This window comes from Betta splendens, chromosome 22 (assembly GCF_900634795.4).
Source record: "Betta splendens chromosome 22, fBetSpl5.4, whole genome shotgun sequence".
Taxonomy (NCBI): Eukaryota; Metazoa; Chordata; class Actinopteri; order Anabantiformes; family Osphronemidae; genus Betta; species Betta splendens.
In genome coordinates, this window is record NC_040900.2 from 1,220,672 (window position 1) to 1,241,698 (window position 21,027).

At 50.2% G+C, this 21,027-nt stretch overlaps 1 protein-coding gene across 2 annotated transcripts in view; it reads right to left on the bottom strand.

Moving 5' to 3' along the window:
* Positions 1-21,027, bottom strand: part of kcnh5b (potassium voltage-gated channel, subfamily H (eag-related), member 5b) — a 53,762-nt gene that overhangs the window by 16,867 nt on the left and 15,868 nt on the right. For both annotated transcript variants that reach the window (XM_029139212.3, XM_055505732.1), the window contains exons 7-11: positions 16,412-16,569; positions 15,840-16,111; positions 5,054-5,253; positions 3,721-3,780; positions 2,949-3,141 (exon numbers count right to left, since the gene is read on the bottom strand). In XM_029139212.3, coding sequence (XP_028995045.1) covers positions 2,949-3,141; positions 3,721-3,780; positions 5,054-5,253; positions 15,840-16,111; positions 16,412-16,569 — 883 coding nt within the window. The remainder of the gene's footprint in view (positions 1-2,948; positions 3,142-3,720; positions 3,781-5,053; positions 5,254-15,839; positions 16,112-16,411; positions 16,570-21,027) is intronic.

A 21,027-nucleotide genomic window follows, 5' to 3' on the forward strand; every position in this document is an offset into this window, starting at 1 on the left:
TGTGTGTGAATAGAAGGCCAGACTAAACCAAGCATGAATAATGGATTGAGAAATTAATCAGCTCATCGTTCTGGTAAAACAGAAGAAGAGATGGCGGGTGTTTGTCTGAGCAGGAGAGACAGCGTGAATGCACGAGGCTCCTCCACGGAGCCGACGGAGCGGGAGCTGAAACTTCACACCACAAGCGGAATAACGACGCTTCAACAGATCCATGAGTGTTCCAGAACCAGAAACAAGTCATGAGAGGAGGAGGGAGCGCGTGTGTCGGGTCAGAACCACAGAATCACAGCCTCCTCGTCTGCAGCTCTGCTGGACCTGATGCTGTGGGACTCTGAGCTCAGCGTTCCAGCGCCGCCTGCAACGTCTCCATCGCCTCATTTATTCCCATCTTTGTGATTCTCTCTCATGTTTTGCAGATCCTCTTCCTTCTATCGTTCTCCTGTGTGTCTCTATCACGTCGTTGCCTTGTTGAACATTTCACTTACTGGTTTCTGATCTTTCCACCCCAGCTTCAGCTTAAACCAACCTCTTCCTCCTCCCGTCCTCCTTCACATGCTGACGTTTATACCCTCCACGTGCAGCATGTTCTTAATGGCTTCCTGCCTCCTCAAACCAGGTACCGAGTGGTGACAGCGTCTCCTGAACCTCCATCAGCTTCTCACTTCCTTCTCACCACAAGGGAAGATTTTCAGAACACGCACCTGATCTCACAGGAACTTTGCTTTTCATTTCCTGCCTGCGTCTTCTCCACCGCCTCGTCCCTCCATCCTCTCCTCCCTCTTCTGCCTCTGAAGCCTGGTTGGATTGTTTAGTTCCACTGCCAGCTGAAGGGGGGGTGGGGGTGAGGTGGGGGTGAGATGGGGGGAGCGGGGGGGCTGCTGCTCGCATGAACAAGCACATCTGATGCTGCACTGGGTCGACTTCCTCACCCAACTACACTGAGGGGAGTGATACCGGACATTTAGTGAATTTGCTGAGCGAGTTTCCTCTTCATCAGCAGAGATGACAAACATCAGCTTCAGTGTTTGGGCCAATAACCAGTGATCAGGATGACAGCAAAGCTAAAGCTGCAGCGCCAACGTGCACGTCAGGAGGAGGTGCCCTAGTTTAGCTCATAATCATGTTAATGTTTTCTAATTACTGTGAGTACTCATTACTCATTAGCCGCTCATTAAATGATGCCAAACAAGTATTAGCAGCAACAAGCTGGAAAATCTGCATCATTGAACATTTACAAATCATCTGCAAGCATAAATGTCTGATCACATTCAAATGATCAGACGTAGTCACAGAATGTTCTGTTTATGAATCTGTGGTTTCCTTCAGTTTTACCAACTCTGGGATTTGACACATTAACGGTTGTGACAGGCTGTGCACACGCGACGAGGACCTGCTGGAGGACCCTGGAACCTGCTGCAGGTCTGAAGCTCTTACACAGGCTGCAACAGCGTTCAGGACTTGCATGAACAACACAGGTAACAGTGGACTTGGTGGTTCAATGCATTCAATGCATTCAATGCTTTGCAAAGGTTTGTCCCGAAGCGGTCGCCGGCCTAATGCTGCTCACCAGGAGCTCCCTGCAGGAAATGAGGAACCCAATCAATAGGATCTCCTGCTGCGTGAGCCGGTGTCCGTTCAACACCAGCTCCTAATGGCACCATCAGCTGATTAATGTCCTCAGCGTGAAGCAGCGCATCTCACAACTAATGTGCTTCTTATGAGCCTCTGACTCCTAACGAAGAGAAGGGACTGAAGAGGCTGCGGAGGCAGAGCCCAACAGTTCTTTTCTTGTCTGACACTTTTTTTAGACATTTTGTGATTTCTGTGTACTATTATTTGTTGTAGTACCCCCTGCATGTCCTTCATACACCAACCTCAGTGGTGGACAAGCTCATCTCATCTTACTCATGAAGCCCAGTTTTTCCAGGTGGAGTTTAGTAAAACAGCTTAAGGCCTAAGAGGTTAAAAATGTCAGGCAAAGCAGTTTTAACAGGGTTCTGCTGTCACACTTGAGGCTCATCATCATTTCATGAGGGCAAACTGCTGTCGCTATGTTAAGTTTGAGAGAGAGAGAGAGAGAGAGCGGGCGAGCGAGTGGGCGAGCGAGCGAGCGAGCGCCATAGCAATCATCCTTCCTTCCGCTCCCATTCAGTGCCCGTAAACGCTGATGGTTATGAGTAGGTGCACTACACTGGCTCCTGCAGCCATTTCTGCCATCAATGTTATCTGTGCTTGTCTCAATAATAAGCAGCTCCTGACTTTATCTCCGTTAGCCTCTTATTCCCCCGTTCGTCCTCATGAATATTACAGTATGAGGCTGCAGAGCAATATGTACGGCAGCAGATAAGCGTCTGTTTGTGAAACGACGTCACTGAAATGACTCAGCTTTCTATTAGCTCCACGGCCCGGCCTCATGAGGTCCTGTGTGAGTGTGTGTGTGTGCGCGTGTGTGTGTGCGTGTGTGTGTGTGTGTGCGTGCGCGTGTGTGTGTCTGTGTGTGTGTGTAAGTGAGTGAGTGAGTGTGTGTGTTTCTGTGTGAGTGTGTGTGTGCGCGTGTGTGTGCGCATGTGTGTGTGTGTGTGTGTGCGCGCGCGTTTCTCTGTGTGAGTGAGTGTGACTGAGTGTTTCTGTGTGTGAGTGCGTGTTTCTGTGTTTGTGTGTGTGTGTGTGTGTGTGCGTGCGTGTGCGTGTGTGTGCGCGCGTGTGTGTGTGTGTGTGTGTGTGTGTGTGTGTGTGTGTGTGTACTTGTTTCTCCTCTGACATGGGGACTAAAAACCATGTTTTTACACCAAGGAGGGGACCGTTTTAACGTGGGGACATTCATCCGTTCATCCGACATTCATACTCGACTGTGATGTCTCAGTGCAGGTCAAACACACTGATCACCTTAGACTAAAGGTGACAGAGACTCCTCCTAACGTCAGCATGAACTAAATATGACCACATACCTAGGATGGCGATGACCTCGTCGTCCTGGATCACTTCCAGTGATCCCGACACCACGAAGCAAAGCGTGTCCACGCTCTCGCCTGCGTGGAAGATCAGGTCTCCGGGGGCGCAGTGGATGGTCTGGAACTCCACGGCCAGCGAGCGCAGGCAGCCGTCGCTGGCCAGCCTGAAGGCCGGGTGCTCGTTGAAGACCTGGGGAAGAGTCGAGCAGCGACAGCGTGTCAGTGTCAGCGACGATACCTGGTTACGGCACTGAGGCATCAGTGCTGAGCTAATGACTAATACCAGCTCCACCGTTAGCGGCAGAGTTGACACCTAGAGAGAATCCATCAAAGGAAGAGTGCAGCCATTGTTCGGTTTGCTCCTCCTGCTTAACTACAAATATCACTTAACTCTTTTGCTGAAGAGCATTTTGCTGAATCCATTATTAGTTTCTACAGACGTTGGGCCTTTAAAGGAAACGTGTGTTGTTTTAACTCATGTCATTGGAGTGATGTCATGGAGTGACTCCAGTGACTCCAGTGACTCCAGTGACGTCACTGGAGTCACTGGAGTCACTGACTGGAGTGACTTCAGTGACTAAGTCACTGGAGTCACTGGAGCTGTAACAGCTGAAGGTGTCCTCTGTTCAACAGCAGCAGCGTGAGTCTGCCAGGTTCCAGGCTCCATATCACAGATCAGAGCCAGTCGGCATCGACTCGTGTCCAACAGTAACCTAATAGTGATCAGATGGACTCGTGACACCGCGCTGGAGTGAAGGAGAAAACTTGCCTTCCTGTTGAGGTGCACGCAGATGTCGGCCCGCATATCCTTGGGACAGATGGATAAGACCTGCAGAACAGGAGACAGCAGGGAGTCACTGTGAGTCTGGCATCGAACTGACAACGACAGCGGAGGGTTCAGTAACTCCCATCTCGCTCCGTTTTCCTTCTGAGGGTTCACTGTGTCAAAAGATACTGTAATTCACACAATAACTGATGGAGGCAAACGTTTGAGAAGACAAGGTGCACGTGGGGATCATGTTTGTAAAAGGTTCAACATGGAAGCAGACTCAGAATTGAATCGAATTCAGTGTAGAAACATTAAAAAGCAGGTCTGGATTTCATTTCAAACACTTGTAAACATCTCCCTCGTTTCCTCCGCAGGGCGAGTTGCCAGAGGTGGTGTCTGGTTGGTGTCATTCAGATTCAGCAGCTCCGTGGCTGAAGTGTTGAGCTGCAGAACAGGGTGGGTTTCACTCTGTGGTGCTCATGTGCTGTTTTTACCCAGCTGCGTTCAAAACATCATCTGCAAATGTACATTCCTAAATCTTTTTGTCCAGCTGATTTAGCATTCAGATAGAAACAGAGAAAGTCAAACATGATCCCAGCTGGTTAACAGTGAACAAACTGAGCCAAGGGACGATAATAATTCATCTGAAAGCTTTTAGTCTCTGGCTGCTTTCACTATTTAAGGTGCAGGTATTCTTAGTATCAGGAGGAGTCTGTGTGTGTCTGAATAAACAGCTGACATAGTGTAGAACAGCTCCCAAAGTGGCAGAAAATACCCACTAATTGGCCCCAGCACTGATGGTGAGGTATTTGTAGTGAGGGTGGGAAGCCTCTGATGAGCTTATATAAACACCAGAACTACGACTACAGAACAGGACTGGGCCAAAGCGGCTTCTGATTCACAACAACACACAAAGAACGAGACCGGCGCCCGTGAGTCTGTGGATCAGATTCACCTCCACTCAGGTCCGTGTTCTGACCCTGACCTCAGCCTCAGCCAAACGCGCGATACTGTGATCTGTTTAATGCATGTGTTTAAACCCTGCAGGAAGCAGATGGACGGAGCCACGGAGCAGCTAGCGCTCCACATTAACTGGTCCCATCTGTCTCAGCCTGCGTTTGGGCAAATTAGGCTCACTGAGGAAAACCTCTGAGCTCCGTGCTTTTTCTGCTCTGGGCTCATCCTCCTGCTTCGCCTCCACCCTTTTCATTTTGCTGCTTTGTTGGTGGCGTTTTGTCTCATCTGTGCGACACAGCTGTGTGAGCGAGAGCTTCAGAAGCAGTAAACGTTGTGCTTAAACGTGGGTTCAGACAGCGTCACGCGTCCGTCTCACCTTCTCCGTGTCGATGCCTTTGGACATGGACCAGGTGGAGACGATGTAGTCCATCACCCGCTCGCTCAGGCCCTTGGGAACCTGGTAGAGCTTCAGGAAGTCCCTGACGTTGTTGAGCATCTCGTGGTAGCGGTTGGTGTTCGCGTACATCTGCTGGAAGATGGTGGTGACGTTTCCAAAGATGGTGGCGTAGAGCAGCGCTGGACACAAGGACACAGGAGAGTTACTGCAAGCTGCAAACCACCTAATATTTACTGCACCGACAAACCAGAAGACTGAGCCTCTCTGTTCTGTCACCAGTCACCGGCCAAGATGTGCAAAAGTGCAGAAGAGTCAAAAAACAGCGAAATGCTGACGATTGTATGAAACAAGCAGCGATGACTTTGACTTCTCCGCCTCTTGAACTTGAAGCCATCAGCGTCCTCTTTAGCCTGCTGCTGCCACTGTTTCCATAGAGACCTCACTCAAAATAGTTCTGCCTCTTTGTCCCCCCACTCCTCCTCCTTCAGCCAATGTACATAAGAACATAAAGAAGGAGCTGCAGGGGTCTGGTGTAACACAAAACATGGAGGCGGGAGCGAGTGAACGCACAAAACACGGAGAGAGGAGAGCTGGACGGACAGCAGCTGAGGAACTGTCTGTGAGGAAGGGCGATAACCAAGAACAAAAGGAGCAGAGCCGCTGTCCCGAGCTCAGAGGATATCGCACAGTAGCAGCGAGAACCAGAAGCAAACAGAGACACAGAAGCGCAAAGTGAAGGAGGAGCGAAGAGAAGCAGCGACAGACGAAGGGGCAGCGCTTCACCGGGGAGATAAACAGCGCTCCGCTTCAGTTGCTGGCCTTCCAGGACCTTCTAGGACCCTCCAGCCCCTTCCAGGACCCTCCAGGACCCTACAGCACCTTCCAGGAACCTCCAGGACCTTCCAGGACCCTACAGCACCTTCCAGGACCCTACAGCACCTTCCAGGAACCTCCAGGACCTTCCAGGACCCTACAGCACCTTCCAGGACCCTACAGCACCTTCCAGCACCTTCCAGGACCTTCCAGGACCCTACAGCACCTTCCAGGACCCTACAGCACCTTCCAGCACCTTCCAGGACCTTCCAGGACCCTCCAGGACCTTCTAGGACCCTCCAGTACCTTCCAGGACCCTACAGCACCTTCCAGGAACCTCCAGGACCTTCCAGGACCTTCTAGGACCCTCCAGCCCCTTCCAGGACCCTCCAGCACCTTCCAGGACCCTACAGCACCTTCCAGGAACCTCCAGTACCTTCCAGGACCTTCTAGGACCCTCCAGGACCTTCTAGGACCCTCCAGCACCTTCCAGGACCTTCCAGGACCTTCCAGGACCTTCTAGGACCCTCCAGCCCCTTCCAGGACCCTCCAGCACCTTCCAGGACCCTACAGCACCTTCCAGGACCTCGCCTGGCAGTAGAGGAGGACTCTGACGAGGTGGAACTAAGTCTTAATGACGCCACGCTAACCTCAGCTGAACAAGCAGAACAAGCTGCTAATTGGGCGACTCGGTGGCTCAGCCTCACCTGAGCACAGACACACATTCCCTCAGACGTTTCTGCAGCCGAAACCACAAACGCTCACCAGGATTTGAAGAGAGTCTGTATCTTAGTGCTCGGTTCAGGTGAGACTGAGGGGTCTTACAGTTACCACGGCAACAGGTACTGTATGAAAACAATCTGAGCAAATGAAGGAGCCGCTCCAGCGGTAGTCATTCATTTACAGAAACGTAAACGGTCCGGTTTCATCATCCCTGACACAAGAGCATCATCAGAACCTCTGCTTCTGACAGAACAGAACAAAACCCCTGAGAGAACAGAACAGAACAGAACAGAACCTCTGCCTCTGACAGAACAGAACAGAACCTCTGCTTCTGACAGAACAGAACAGAACCTCTGACTCTGACAGAATAGAACAGAACCTCTGACAGAACAGAACAGAAAATCTGCTTCTGACAGAACAGAACAGAACCCCTGAGAGAACAGAACAGAACAGAACAGAACCTCTGACAGAACAGAACAGAAAATCTGCTTCTGACAGAACAGAACAGAACCCCTGAGAGAACAGAACAGAACAGAACCTCTGACAGAACAGAACAGAAAAGAACCTCTGACAAAACAGAACAGAACCGCTGCCTCTGACAGAACAGAACAGAACAGAACCTCTGACGGCAGCTTCGCTTTTAAAGCGTCTCCAGCTGAGCAACCGGCAGACGGCTTATTTACAGATACCTGAGCCCGGATGTGGAGAAGGTGCCAGACGCCACGCTGACAAATCATTAGTGGGTCCGACATTAGTGGGTCCGTTTTAAACACAGTCAGTGTTCTGAGTTGAGCCTCGTTGTGTTAATGCACCGATACGCAATAAACGATCAAATGTTTGAGCTTCAGAGCAGGTTGGGATTAAACCTTTTTTCACCTGTACACGTTAATAAACAAATTCAACTGGATCAGGAAACTGTTGCTGAGCCCAGCCAGAACCGCTCCTGGTTCTGGATCAAGCTGCCGGAGGAGTTTAAGATAAATTGTCAGCACGAATAAGCAACGTGTCAGTCCAACATCAGCGCCCGCAGCGCAGACGCCCTGAGGACATGGACCAGGACACGGACGCACAGACAGAGTTGGTGGAGTCATTTTCAATCCGACCAGAACCTCATGTCTTTGTCATGAGGGACGAACAGAGAATGAGCCAACGTGGACGTACGTCACTGTGGAGGCTCAGTTTCCTGCTGCTGTGCTTTTAACATTATTATCACTATCATTTTTGGAGCCTGACACAAACACAGCAGCATAAAAACAGCACAAGCTCCAAACAGCAGCCGGGTCCGTTATCGGCGCCACCACGGCCCGTGTGATGCAGCTTCCAGGCCTCAGCGGCGAGTCTGGCGACGAGCTGTAATCATGCATCACACCCTCTGTGGGAAAGTGAGGCATTCTGTCTGATTGCCTCAAAGTAAATATTGACTGATGATTGAGCAGGCGTTCGTCACGGCCGCGCCGTCAAACACAGCCTCTGTAATTGTCGGTCCTCTTCAGTAAATACGCTTTTTCTGCAGTCTTTCAGATGTGCATTGTTTTTCATTAGGGCGACTTAATAGACTGCTTAACGCTGAGATAATGGGTTCTGGAGCGAGTGGCACTTCACAACCAGCAGTGGACGCTGGACGCTGGTTAAAGTGAGGCAAAAACGCTCAGGAGGTTTGGTTTCAAGTCAAGCATCAGCAGAAACGTTCTCCGTGAACAGAGCGACAGCGTTCAGCTCGTTGAGTCTCTGCACAAACGAGACCTCAGCTGCACTTTTCCTTCTGAATTGATGCTTTTATTTCTCAAAACATTAAAGATCATGCATTTGCTTTTCAAAGTTATGTTAACTTTTAAAAAAGTGTAAGAAGTAATAAAACAGCTCATTTTCACTCAGAGTTCTCTGTAAAGTCGTAAATCTGCATTGAGGCATCGAAACGCAGCGCCTGTGATTCTGTGTGAAGCTACAGCTCTTTCCCAGATCACACGAGCTGCGTTTCCTCTAAAATTCTGTCCAAACAGCTTTACATCATCCTTAAACATTTGCGTTAAAGCATCTGAACATTGTCTACATTTCTTTTAAAAATGAAAACAACAGCGCTGATCGAAACCAAAAAGGTCGGGACACAATCTGGGACCTGCAGCCTGAGCAGAACTGGATCCATGAGCTCCACAAACAGCACAAACCAGAAATGCTTCTGAATATTAGGATGCACTAAACACAAATGCTCTGAGCACATGTTGGTAGTCATGTTTAGACAAAGAGTTATACTTTGAATAATGGAACTGAATTAACACACAGAACAAATAATCCAGTTCGGAGGTTTGGCTGCTGAGGGTAACAAGGCCGTGAGGGGCCGGGCCGGGTCCCAGCGGAGCGGGAGCCGAGCCCAGGCAGCACTAATGAAGTCATGGAGGAGCACGGTGCTGAACAACAGGACATGTTTATGAGCAGGGACCAACATCTGAGCTGCTGCGACTGGGGAATAACAGCCAATACTGCATGTGAGACGAGGACATGGCCAGAGGAAATAAACGAGCATCAGTTCAGCCCATTTACAGACAACGGATTCCAATAAACATGCTAAGAAATGAAAGGAAGAACTTCATGTCCAGGCGTCGCATTGGACATGAAGTAACAGGCAGAGCTGCTTCCAATAGCAGACATGGGTCCTACAGCTGTGAAACAGAAAACTAACTGGCTTCTACGTCATCTGCCACGAACTGGGATTTCGGGCCAATATGTAAATAAACGCTGATAAATGAAAAAAACTGTGACCCTGTGAGTGAGAAACAACCTGAAATTAATATAAATAATGATAATTACTGTTGGACGCTACATAGGAATTAGCTCTGAAGTCAAACACAGTTTGTTTGACGCCAACTTTGTGTTGTCAAAAAGTGACTACGCTGTAACACTAACACTAAACGGAGCTTCGGGGTCGTCGCTGTGTGGGAGCTGCCATAAACCGAGCTGGTTTGTCCCTTCAGTTGATGCCAGTGTTTCAGTTGTGCTCTGCCTAGTCCTTGGTTGCCTGAACGGTGCATCAGCATCAGGTGACACCTGCAGCCGACACTCATCGACCTTCCAGCTCATCCAGGATCTGCGGCTGCACTCGCTGTCTGGCTATGAAGCGTCTGAGGGTGAGGCTCACGCTCCCTGCTCCACGAGATCTCCTAACGGGGATACTAGGATCAGCCGGTGAGACAGGTAGGTGGCAGTGATGAAAGCTCACACGCTCGGGGACTTGTGGTAATCACAGCTTGGCCCCATTTTCCCTCCGTCAGCAATTATACCTGAGAAGGACAGATCTATCATCCTGGCACCTGCTTGATTCAATTATCCCTAAGCTACCTGTCTGACTGCAGGCGTCGCAGCGATGGATCCGGCATAAATTACAAGAGCAGAAATTAAAAAATTAGAATAAAAATAGGGAATGATTGCCAATTTTAGAGGCTTTTCACTGTGGGAATGATCAGGAGATTGGGTTCATAAATGAATGAGCGGGAAGAGATTCACCACGAGGGCGATTACAGCTGGTTATGATTATGGAATTGGGGGGTGAATTACTACAAACCCAAAGCTCCGGGTGATTTACAGAGCACACGTGAAATAGATGAAACTGATTAATTATTTGAGGCTCAGCTCCAGCATAATGTTGTGAAATTTATTGCTAATGTTTTTAGTTGGTGTAATTTGTTCAGAGGCTGAGCTAAAATGAATCCATCACACTATGAATACGTCCTGGGACCAGTGTGCAAACACACAGCAACGCTGAGCTGTGGCCAGCGCCTGGTTCCACCGAGCATCTCACACAGACTGGACGTAAACAAACCGGATCAGGAAAAGGCACAGAACCAACGTTTCCTCGCGTTCACGTCTCATTTCAGCATTTTAACACGTCCAGAAAAGTTGCATCCTGATCAGGTTCTTCATAAAGAATCTCCACCTTGGGAAACATTTCTGATTGAAAAGCAACTAATCTGCTACTGATAGTTGTATTGATCTGCAGAACCATCCTCCTCACGACAAGCAGACACACAGCAATTAGCGGTTCCTGTGGTCACTGCTGAGGATCAATTATCCGCACGCTGAGTCGACCGACACACAAACACGGGCGCGAGTCAAAGGGAGCAGCGTCATGGGTTTCCTTAAATGAACACACTGCCCTGGTAAGTGCATTAAACCCACAGTGAGAGTCATGGTCAATACAGACAAACTAGCACTGGAACTGGAGTTATGAGCAGTCGGGGCTGCTCATAACTCACGTCTTTGATCCTGGGGAAGCAGCCGATCACCGGTCGATCACTGATTCAGGAGCAGAGACCTTTAGTGGTTACGCAGCGTGAACCTTCTACATGTGGACGTTCAGCGACTCCCAGTCCACAAAGACGCCAGAGGTTCATCTCTAACTATATGGGGTCCACTAACACAGCACCAGCCTGGTTCTGATTCATCTACGTGATCCGGGTTCCTCTTCAACTGAACAGTAATGACCTCAGAGGGCTTTTACTCGACAGCAGCATTCTGCATTGACAGCGTGAAGGAGCAGGAGGCTCCTTCTGCGGTTACCATGTCGACAAGGAGGCAGCTGCTGGACCTTCCTGCCTGAGGAGGACGTCCACCTGCTCATCTGTCCACATCTCACACAGAATCAGGGCTCTGGATCAGAAAGGATCAGACTCACTGTCTGAACATCTGTGTTTTTAACATGACACAGATCTCCTGTGGTTCAACCGCCGGACTCTGTTCTCTCTACAGACCCACAGCAGGTTGGTTTTCTTTTGTTTGTGGTTCCTAAATTACTAAATTACACACTTAATCACAATATTAGTGTCAAAGGATCCCTGAGAACACTAACATATACATCTGCCTTGTTATTTCCCCCCTGCTCTGCTTCACTGATGGATGGATGGATTTGTTGACAGCGTCAGTCTGATGGTGGCAGGAACACATTATGCACCAAGTCATTATGTGAATGCAGATGTATAGTGTTCACAGAGCACCAGGGAGAGTGAGTCAGTAAATGGCCGACAACAAAAGCACAAATCAGAGCAAACGTTTGTCTGGGACTCCGTAGGCGACGGAAGCATTCACAGATAAAAAACAAGCTTTCTCCTTCATATCAATACAACAGGACCGGTGTTTACTCTTCATCATCTATCGCAGAATAAGCCCAGAGTTGGGATCTGCTTTCCAAGGATCTCATCTCCTCCACAGCTGCATCAGTGGAACATAAGCAGACGTGGATGAAGGTGGAAACATTCCTGGTGTTGCAGCATCTCTGTGACAACATCCTTGTTTGGAGATCTACTTCACTCCAAGACCTTGAGGTGAAACTCTGCAAGCGAAGCAAAAAGACTGTAATCCTTTCTTTGCATTTATTATTCAGAGCATCAAGGCGCCCGTTGTGCACACGGCACCGTGTTCAGCATTCTGTTACGGACAGCGCTGTGACTTTCCAGAGCCTGGTGATGAAAGAGAATAAGAGCAGTCTCCAGGAGTGAGGTAACGCAACCCCTAGAGGGCAGAACGGTGAATACGGCACAGCCACAGGATCCTCAGAGGAGCCACAGGAGGCTGCAACAGGCAGAAACACGAGGTCAGGACCCGCATCCACGGCTCGTCTGCCTCAGCACCAGCCCCGTGCAGAGTCCGAGCAGGACGAGACACAAACACCACCGCTGTCCAATGGACAAGAACCCGTTACAGACCAGAGGAGAACAGAACCATCGGGCGTCAGAACAAAGGGCCCTCCTGCAGCTGATATCTATGAATATGAGCCAATCTGAGACCGGTGCTGATGCTGCGGTGGTTTCTCCTGGAAGCAGAGGACAGAGGCTCGGATGTGAATGACTCCGAGGAAAGGAACAGTTCCAGAGACGGGGGCTCAGCAGAGATGAAGGGACGCCTGCAGGAAAAAGTGGGGACAGCGGGAGATAATGAGAGCTGGAGAGAAAAAGTGATGAGACACAGAGGAAGACGGGTCTTTATGGATTAGTGGACTAATCAGCTGGCGGTTGCTGCTGTCAGAGAGAGGCCACACACATCAGAGCCTCCCACAGCATCAGGAAATACAATAAAAGTCTCTCTCCTCCTCCTGGACGGGCTCCTCTCCATGTTAATCACAGCATCTCAGCTGCAGCCAGAGAGGACGACATCTCCAGCCTCTGCTCATCTTCTCATCCCCTCATTTCACTGCCTCCCCCTCTTCAACCTCTGGCTCATCTCTTTCCCTTCCTCTCCATCTCCAGGCATCGTTTTCGCCCACCTTCTCCATCTCCTCCGCTGTCATTGGGAGGGTTGGGGAAGCGGTGGATGGGCAGCAGGGGCGGGTCAGGAAACGTCTTCACCTGAGCCCTTTCCTTCAGGTGTGCTTTAAACAAATAATAGGGCAGCTAATAAAGGTCACCTCCCTCCTTTATTCCGCTCCCACAGAGTCTGGGACAGTGTGTTCTCAGCCGTCACACTGGGCTCCCCGGGCCCAACCGGTGGCATCCTTCCGCCTGGCTGGGTCCACCACTGGCGCTGCAAACAGGAGCCCAGGTAATGCCCATAATTTCCTGCGAGCTGGAGCCGGGTACTCCTGCCTCACCTCACGTTCCACTTAAACCTCTACAGAAATACATTTGGATCTGCTCAGCGTTCTTATGATGAGTCAAAACAGGAAGAGATCGAGCTCTCGTCCTCCAAGGTGTGAGCGACGGCAGAACGAGTCTTATAACGTGTCTGATCATAACTTTACTGACTCCAGCCGTTAGTGTGAAGAACCGTTTCAGTTCGAGGCGGGTGAGTTGAACCGGGGCAGAAGATGTGATGTTGGCTGGAAGCAGCAGAACGCATGCGCCTCTTGCATCATCGCATGCTTCACGGTGCAGTCGGCTGCTTCAGAAGTGCTGAACGAGCAGGAAAATAGAAGCTGAAGCAGCGCGACTGTGACAAACACAATAGAACCAGGTTGGAACCAAGAGCCAGAACCACGAGGAGAGAGATGGAAACTCACAGCGAGGCTGGAAAGAGTCCTACGTTTAGGAAAACTGGAAACAAAGCAGACGGTGAGTTACAGATCAGAGCAGACTTTTAGGGGCTGGTTTCTACAGGAAATGACCCGTGTTCATAGAACATGTCATCATTCGACTCCACATGTCACGGTCTGTAGCCGTGGACTTAAAGATGATTAACAGAGGCAGAAAAGTCCTGCTTCAATGTTCAGGAGCGTCATCACAATGAGTCATCTCTATTCAGACAAAGATTCTGTATCATCACACTGCGTGTATCATTCAAAACGAAATCAGACCAGTTGCTGAGTCTGCAGATTCACTGCAACTGTAGTTATTTCGCAGCGGGTCCTTCATTGATGACCTACTTCTAATTCTACCAAACTCAGAAATCGGGGCTTCACGTCAATCAACCACAGGCCCAATCTGCCATTTTCCCTTTAGACGAGACGCCTCCTCACATTTGGTTTCTGTCGCCAGCATAGCATTTGTCAGGAGGGATTAACGTTGAAGTCAAAGACTGAGCGAAGCAGGAGGCCTCCGAGCCTCCACTCACTTTATTCAGGGGCGTTTGTGTAATAACGAAATAAATCCCTGCTGACGGAGGGGAAACACATCAGACGTGTGTGATCTGATACAAGGTCCAGGTTCATATAACACACACCACTACAACTACTTCACGTTCTCATGATTAGTTGGTTTAATAATTCTTTATTTCTCAATTCCTCTGTGAATTGTGTTTAAGTAATAAACTTTATTTTACATCTTTAAACTCTGTGACTTTATGTCTGACGTGGTTCAGGACAGACGAGTCGGTGTCACACGAAGGAGACTTTTTACAACCTGGCAACTTCAGCGTGTTCTCACAAACGGGCCAAACCTGATCTGAATACTTCCTTAACAGGAGGAGGGACTGCATGGTTTTTCTCTCTGCTTTAACTGATTCATGAGGCCGTGTCCAGTGAAAAGCTAAGTTACTGGACCCCCACTGTCAGCGCTCATTTGCCGAGATAAGGAAAGTGGCCACGCAGCCGTTTGAAGACTATCAGTCACAGCCAGACAGAACCGGCACCAGCAGCAGATCACGCCTGTGTATTGTTTACTACCGAGCTCAGACAGTTCACTGTCCAGCTGCCAGGACCCAACACAGTGGAAAACAGCCCAGAGGGGTTCTGGCTCGGTCCCGATACTGAACTCCGGGGCGGCGACAGATCGGGCCGAGACAAAAAAGGAAAAACACCCCTGTCCAAAAAAAAAAGAAGGCTTCGCAGGGTCCAAATCCCCCACTCGGACCAGGTCCCGGAGCGCTGGCAGCTTCTAAATTAGTCTGACAGCTCGTCCGACGTTTCGCCAAGACTTTAAGAAACGCATGAAACACTTAACGCTCTTAAAAATAACCATTGGCTTCAGTTTCTGGTTTGTCCTTCCTGCAGAAAAACCAGCTACAGGATCCAAAGCTTCAGAGTAAAAGCATCGACTCGTTACAACAGAGACTACGATGTTTTCAAACATCCAGTAATTTTATTCTGAGCTAAATTGAATTAATCAACTTGTATTCACTGGAGCTTCATTAGAAACAGAAAACACTGAGTTTTCCTGTTTTTATTTACTGAAGAGAAAACAACACATCTAAGGTTTGAAACCAGCAGCCAAACACGTCCTCCATTATACAGTGTGCAGCTCATTTGCATGAAGGGATGAAGAGTAAGTCAAGCAAACGCGTGGAATCATTCAAACAGCAAACAGCAGGATCAATAAGATCCAAGGACGGATCAGGCCTCCGAGTTCAGGAGTAAACAGATGAGGCTTCGTAGGTGGATGCAGGGGCCGCGCCCCCTGTGGATTAGTCCTCAGAGCCCCTGATGCGCCCTGTGGCACATGAAGCCACACTACCAACAATCTGCACGATGTACAAAATGAATGCCTGAAAGGAACTTTTCCTCCAGGATGTAGACACTGATACAAACAGTGAGACCACAAGAAGCAGCAGGAAGAAAGAGGAGCTCCAAAGACTTAAATAAAGGGTTCCATTAGATCTTCACACACAGACACGAGAGACTTTAGTTTGACTGAAACCAAATTAGGAAGAAACAAAGACGGGACGGATGAAACCATCGCTGATAAATCAGGATAAACCTGCAGCAGCCTCAGAGTAAAGCTCTGAAGTCTAAAGCTCTGGTTGGTAAAGAGAAACAGGACCGCGTAAGCAGCATCATCTGAGACCACAGCGAAGGGAGGCGTCTCCTACTCACATCCCACCATCATCATGGCCACAGAGAAGATCTTCTCCCCGTCTGTGGTGGGGGCGATGTTTCCGAAGCCGATGGTGGTCAGGCTGGTCATGGTGAAGTACAGCGAGGTGATGTAGAGCGAGTCCTTGCCCGGACCGCCCTCCCACCGGCCCGACCCGCTGGCGTTGTAGCGGTACGGGGACCCGATGCTGATGGCCAGCTGGTACAGCCAGCTGTCCATCTTGATGGTGTTGGTGGCCTCGTCGATGACCTCATAGTCGCCGATGCTGTACCTGTTGACACAACAGCAAAAACATCCAAGGAGCTGAACAGCCCTCAAAGATTATACAACTTTACAAGAAGAAGCCAGACTTCACGTCCTTCATCGCTTCGACTCAAGGATCTGCGATGAGCCGCAAACCTTAATTATGGTTATTAAAGCATGAATCAATAACATAAGAGCAGACTGAGGAGCATAAACAGCATTTAAGGCTTAGTGTGTTAAAGTGAGTTTATGCCTCTTCACTCCAGCTCTTTAATAATCAGACAGTATCAGACATAGAAGAGCTGCTATAGGTGTAAATGATGTTTACCAGATGCAGGCGAGCCAGTGGGCCACCAGTCCAAACACACAGACCAGCAGGACCAGGACCGCGGCGCCGTACTCCAGGTAGTGGTCCAGCTTCCTGGCCACTCGGCCCAGACGCAGCAGGCGGACGACCTTCAGAGAGCTGAACAGGCTGCTGATGCCCTGGGGGTAAAGATGGGGGGGGTGGAACAAGTGGGAGACAGAGGGGAGGCAACGGTTACTCCAGGTTCACTGACAGAACACAGGCTCGGTGCCCGTAGGGGGGGCGGGGGGCGGAGCCTGTCCCAACCAGCTTTAGGGTGAGAGGCGGGTTCAGTCCAGACACGTCGCCGGTCCTCACAACACGCACCTTCAAATCAAGATGCTTCCTAAACACTGAACCTCTCGAACAGGAAGCTGCATTTATAATAACACATGCACGCGTTTGCTGCTGCCTGCAGCAATTAACACTTTGAAAACTTTGTTAGAAACATAAAAAGAAAAAGAATGAGTGAGTAAAAGTAAAGATACTGCAACTGGTTTCCTCCAGTGTTGCTGTGATGTTTCAGCAGGTTCAGCCTGTTCTGTTGTGGGAGGTTAATGCTGGGTCCAATCTCTCCCCACGTCTGTGCAGTCTGCTACTAAAGCCACCTTATAAGCGGTGGACGAGCGGCTGCTGCGTCTCTGCTCACACCCGTCCCTCACTGGGTCCAGGCTCAGCTGGTGCTGAGGCTGAGGCTGATGCAGAGTCTATTCTGAGACGCGTTACTGTCCGCAGGCGTCGCAGCACCTCGCGTGGGGCGTCTACGGGCCAAAAGTCCATCTGACGGCAGGTCACGGACCACACACACACACACACACACACACACACACACACACACACACACACACACACACACACACACACACACACACACACACACACACGGAGCCCCCAACTGTCACCATGTAGACTCACTGTGTTGGGTTCGTTTTAGTTCAGTAAAGGTGAGAGGATGAGGATCCGTTTTATTGAAAAGTGAGAGCAGATACAGGTACAGAGTCTGCAAAAAACCCTGCTAAGAGAGTGTGTGTGTGTGTGTGTGTGTGTGTGTGTGTGTGTGTGTGTGTGTGTGTGTGTGTGTGTGTGAGCAGCATCCAGACCATAACGAACACATCACACTGAGGTCTTGATCCTCATTCTCTGCATTCGTACCTGATCCGTGTCCTTTTTGGACAAAGACTCTCAGAATAAACAAAAGTGATTAGTTTCCACAACAGGAGCAACAGCCGGAGCCCAGAGGCTTTGGAACGCTCTGCACAATTACCAAGGCAGAGTGTCAGGAGCAGCGGGGACCGGCACTGTACGACCCGCAGCTAAATATTTAGCAACATTAGGGCTTTTCTCATTTTGGAGCATGCGGAGAAACAGGCGCGATGGAAGCCAGCGGGATGTCTAACGACTCAGACCACGGCTTATGTAATGAAGGAGCCGCTGAGGCCGAGCAAGCTGCTCTCAGCAGTTTCCTCTCAGCTTTCACCTCCTTCCTGTCTTTCACTTCCAGCCTCAACCTCATCATCCTCAGCTGCAAACAAGCTGCATCCAGCGCTGCTTCCTCGCGTGGCCTCTTTTCATCCTCAGTGACTCAGCTGAGCTTTTGCTCCACACTGGAACTTCAGCGCTGATGACTGCTTAACCGTCACCGCTCAATGAGCATCATGAACATCATCCTCCCTCAGACTGACAGATGTTCCCTGATGATGGAGTAAACAGCTTCACGACCATCCCAGAATGAGAAGGAACGAGCAGGAGGCGGCCACCAGTCTTCAGCTGTGGGTTTGGAGCCGTGTGAGACTGGGTCATACAGTAACACTATGCAAAATCAGTGAGAACCTCATCAGCATCAGGTTTGAGTTTCTGTCTCTACCCCAAGATCCACAAACAGTGCACTGAAGGCGTCAGATGGTTGTCACGACAACCTCCTGTATATTTGCTGCCCGTCTTCCTCCCAGTGCTCCCAGTTCCTCCTCTGGGACCCGGGTTCCCTGCTCACATGTAAATGCCTCCAGATTAAGATGCCACAGGACGGAGCCGCTCAGATGAAAGAAGCATGAGTCAAGAGCAATAAGCACCTGTTTATCCGAACAGGCGCAGGCGGACGTGCTGACGGAGATCAGGCCTCCACCGGGAACTTTCAGAGCAGTGGATGCGCTGCTGCGTGTTCCTGACAGCGCCAGAGCTTAACATGTTTCCTCTGCTCAACCCAGCAGCATTAAAAATGAACAAAGACTCAGCTTTTAGGCACCAGGCCTCCACAGACGGTCCCACCGTCACAAACCGGAGGCAGAATCAGGACATAACACGTGAGCACGTCTCGGTTTGTTGGTCGATGTGGACGTTTCTCTGGGGCTGAGCAGCGATAAGCTAGGTCTGATTAGCCTCCACTTTTTTACCGTGCGTTCCTTGCTCTCCTCCTCCCAGAACGCAGCGCAGAGCTTGCATCCTTTCATTTCCTTCCTCCCTCGGCTCTAACGTGACGTGTTACGGGCTCAGACTCGTGCCTGCGTGGCGCTCGGCCTCCTCCCAGCTCCGTCAGCGTGCACACAATGCAGAAAGGTCAGCGCTCCTCCTCCGGCGCTCCTCTGTGACAGCAGGTGACTTCAGACCCTGCCAGGCTTCACACGCATGTGCCTCCTCACAGCAGCGCTGCTGCAGGAGGGAGCATCAGCACGGCTCCTCCTCAGCACCGACTCCTCCTCAGCTCCTCCTCAGCATAACCTCAACATCAGCTCCTCCTCAGCATCACCTCAACATCCGCTCCTCCTTAGCATCACCTCAACATCAGCTCCTCCTCAGCATCACCTCAGCATCACCTCCTTCTCAGCATCAACTCCTCCTCAGCACCGACTCCTCCTCAGCATCACCTCAGCATAACCTCAGCATCAGCTCCTCCTCAGCATCACCTCAACATCCGCTCCTCCTTAGCATCACCTCAGCATAACCTCAGCATCAGCTCCTCCTCAGCATCACCTCAACATCAGCTCTTCCTCAGCATCACCTCAGCATCAACTCCTCCTCAGCACCGACTCCTCCTCAGCATCAGCTCCTCCTCAGCACCGACTCCTCCTCAGTATCAGCTCCTCCTCAGCACCGACTCCTCCTCAGCATCACCTAAGCATCAGCATCACCTCAGCATCAGCTTCTCCTCAGCATCACCTCAACATCAGCTCCTCCTCAGCATCACCTCAACATCAGCTCCTCCTCAGCATCACCTCAGCATCACCTCCTTCTCAGCATCAACTCCTCCTCAGCACCGACTCCTCCTCAGCATCAGCTCCTCCTCAGCACCGACTCCTCCTCAGCATCAGCTCCTCCTCAGCATCAGCTCCTCCTCAGCATCAACTCCTCCTCAACACAACTCCTCCTCAGCCTCAGCCGGACTCCTGTGTTGTTGTCTTTAATGCTGACCCGTGTGCATCTGTGTGTAGGTGTTGCTATTTTAGCGAAAGCACAAAACTGCATCTCCAAAAAAACTTTCTCTGCACCTTTAGGTCACGTTTAGAAGAACTTTGCCGATGTGAGCATGTGCCAACGTTACTACATAGATTCCATCATGTGCAAACAACCTGCCAACAACAGCTGTGGCCAAACATATTTAATAACAACGACTTGAAGCGTATTCGGCCTGATTCAATCATCTGTGTTGGTAACTGCTGCGCGTCTGCGTGGGGCCGACGTGTCTCACAGGGTCCCTGGAAGCAGGAAGGTTCCCGTGAACAGATTTCCCAGTAATGACTTGGCAGCGACGGCGGCTCTCACCATAAATATGCATGTGCAGTGCGTCGGCATGTCTGAGGCTTGGCAGCACCCGTGTGTCACCGGCTTGGCACGGCTCAACCGCGTCTTCAGACCTGCAGCAAAACACGGCTAAAAATACTTCAGACCGGTTCAGCCATCACACGAGGCGACGGGGGAATTCAGTCTGCAACCAGACTATAATAACATCTCCCATTTTCCCTCACGCTGCACCTTGAGCCTCCCACACAGTGTCATCAGTCAGCAGCCACCCGTTCCTGCAGGCTGCTAATACAGGAAAGAAACATCAATTTACCAAAGAGTGGAAGAGAGACTCTGGCTTTGTCCTCTTTAGTGGCTGGAAATTTACGTGCCATCGATTTCCTCTCAGCCTGTCTCCCCCGCTCAGCGCTGTCTGCCGTCTGAAAGACAGACGCAGAAAACTCCACCCAGCGGGATTCCATCGCATCCATCAGCTGGAGGATGAGGCACCTAAGCCAGGACACAGCTCCTAATGAAGCATCCACCGTACAGTAACTGCTGGCAGAGGCAAACACATAAATACAGTGGGAAGCAGGTTTTATTATGTCATAGATGTATGAGCCTAATACTTCAGCTACGCTAAAACCTGAGCCCAAAGGGAAATTCTATTTTATGGCACATATTTATTCTGTAACTTAAAGAAAGGAATGTTTCCTGTGAGAGCATCGTGCCGTAAAAGCCTGTGTTCACCACTAAACCAGGGCCAGGGGACGAATACATACGTCACCTAAGCACTAAATGCTGGGAGAAGCACAACCTGCAACCAACACAAGCAGAGGAGCTCGGTCCCAGACGCTGGTTTAGGCCTGAGTCTCCAGTGACGG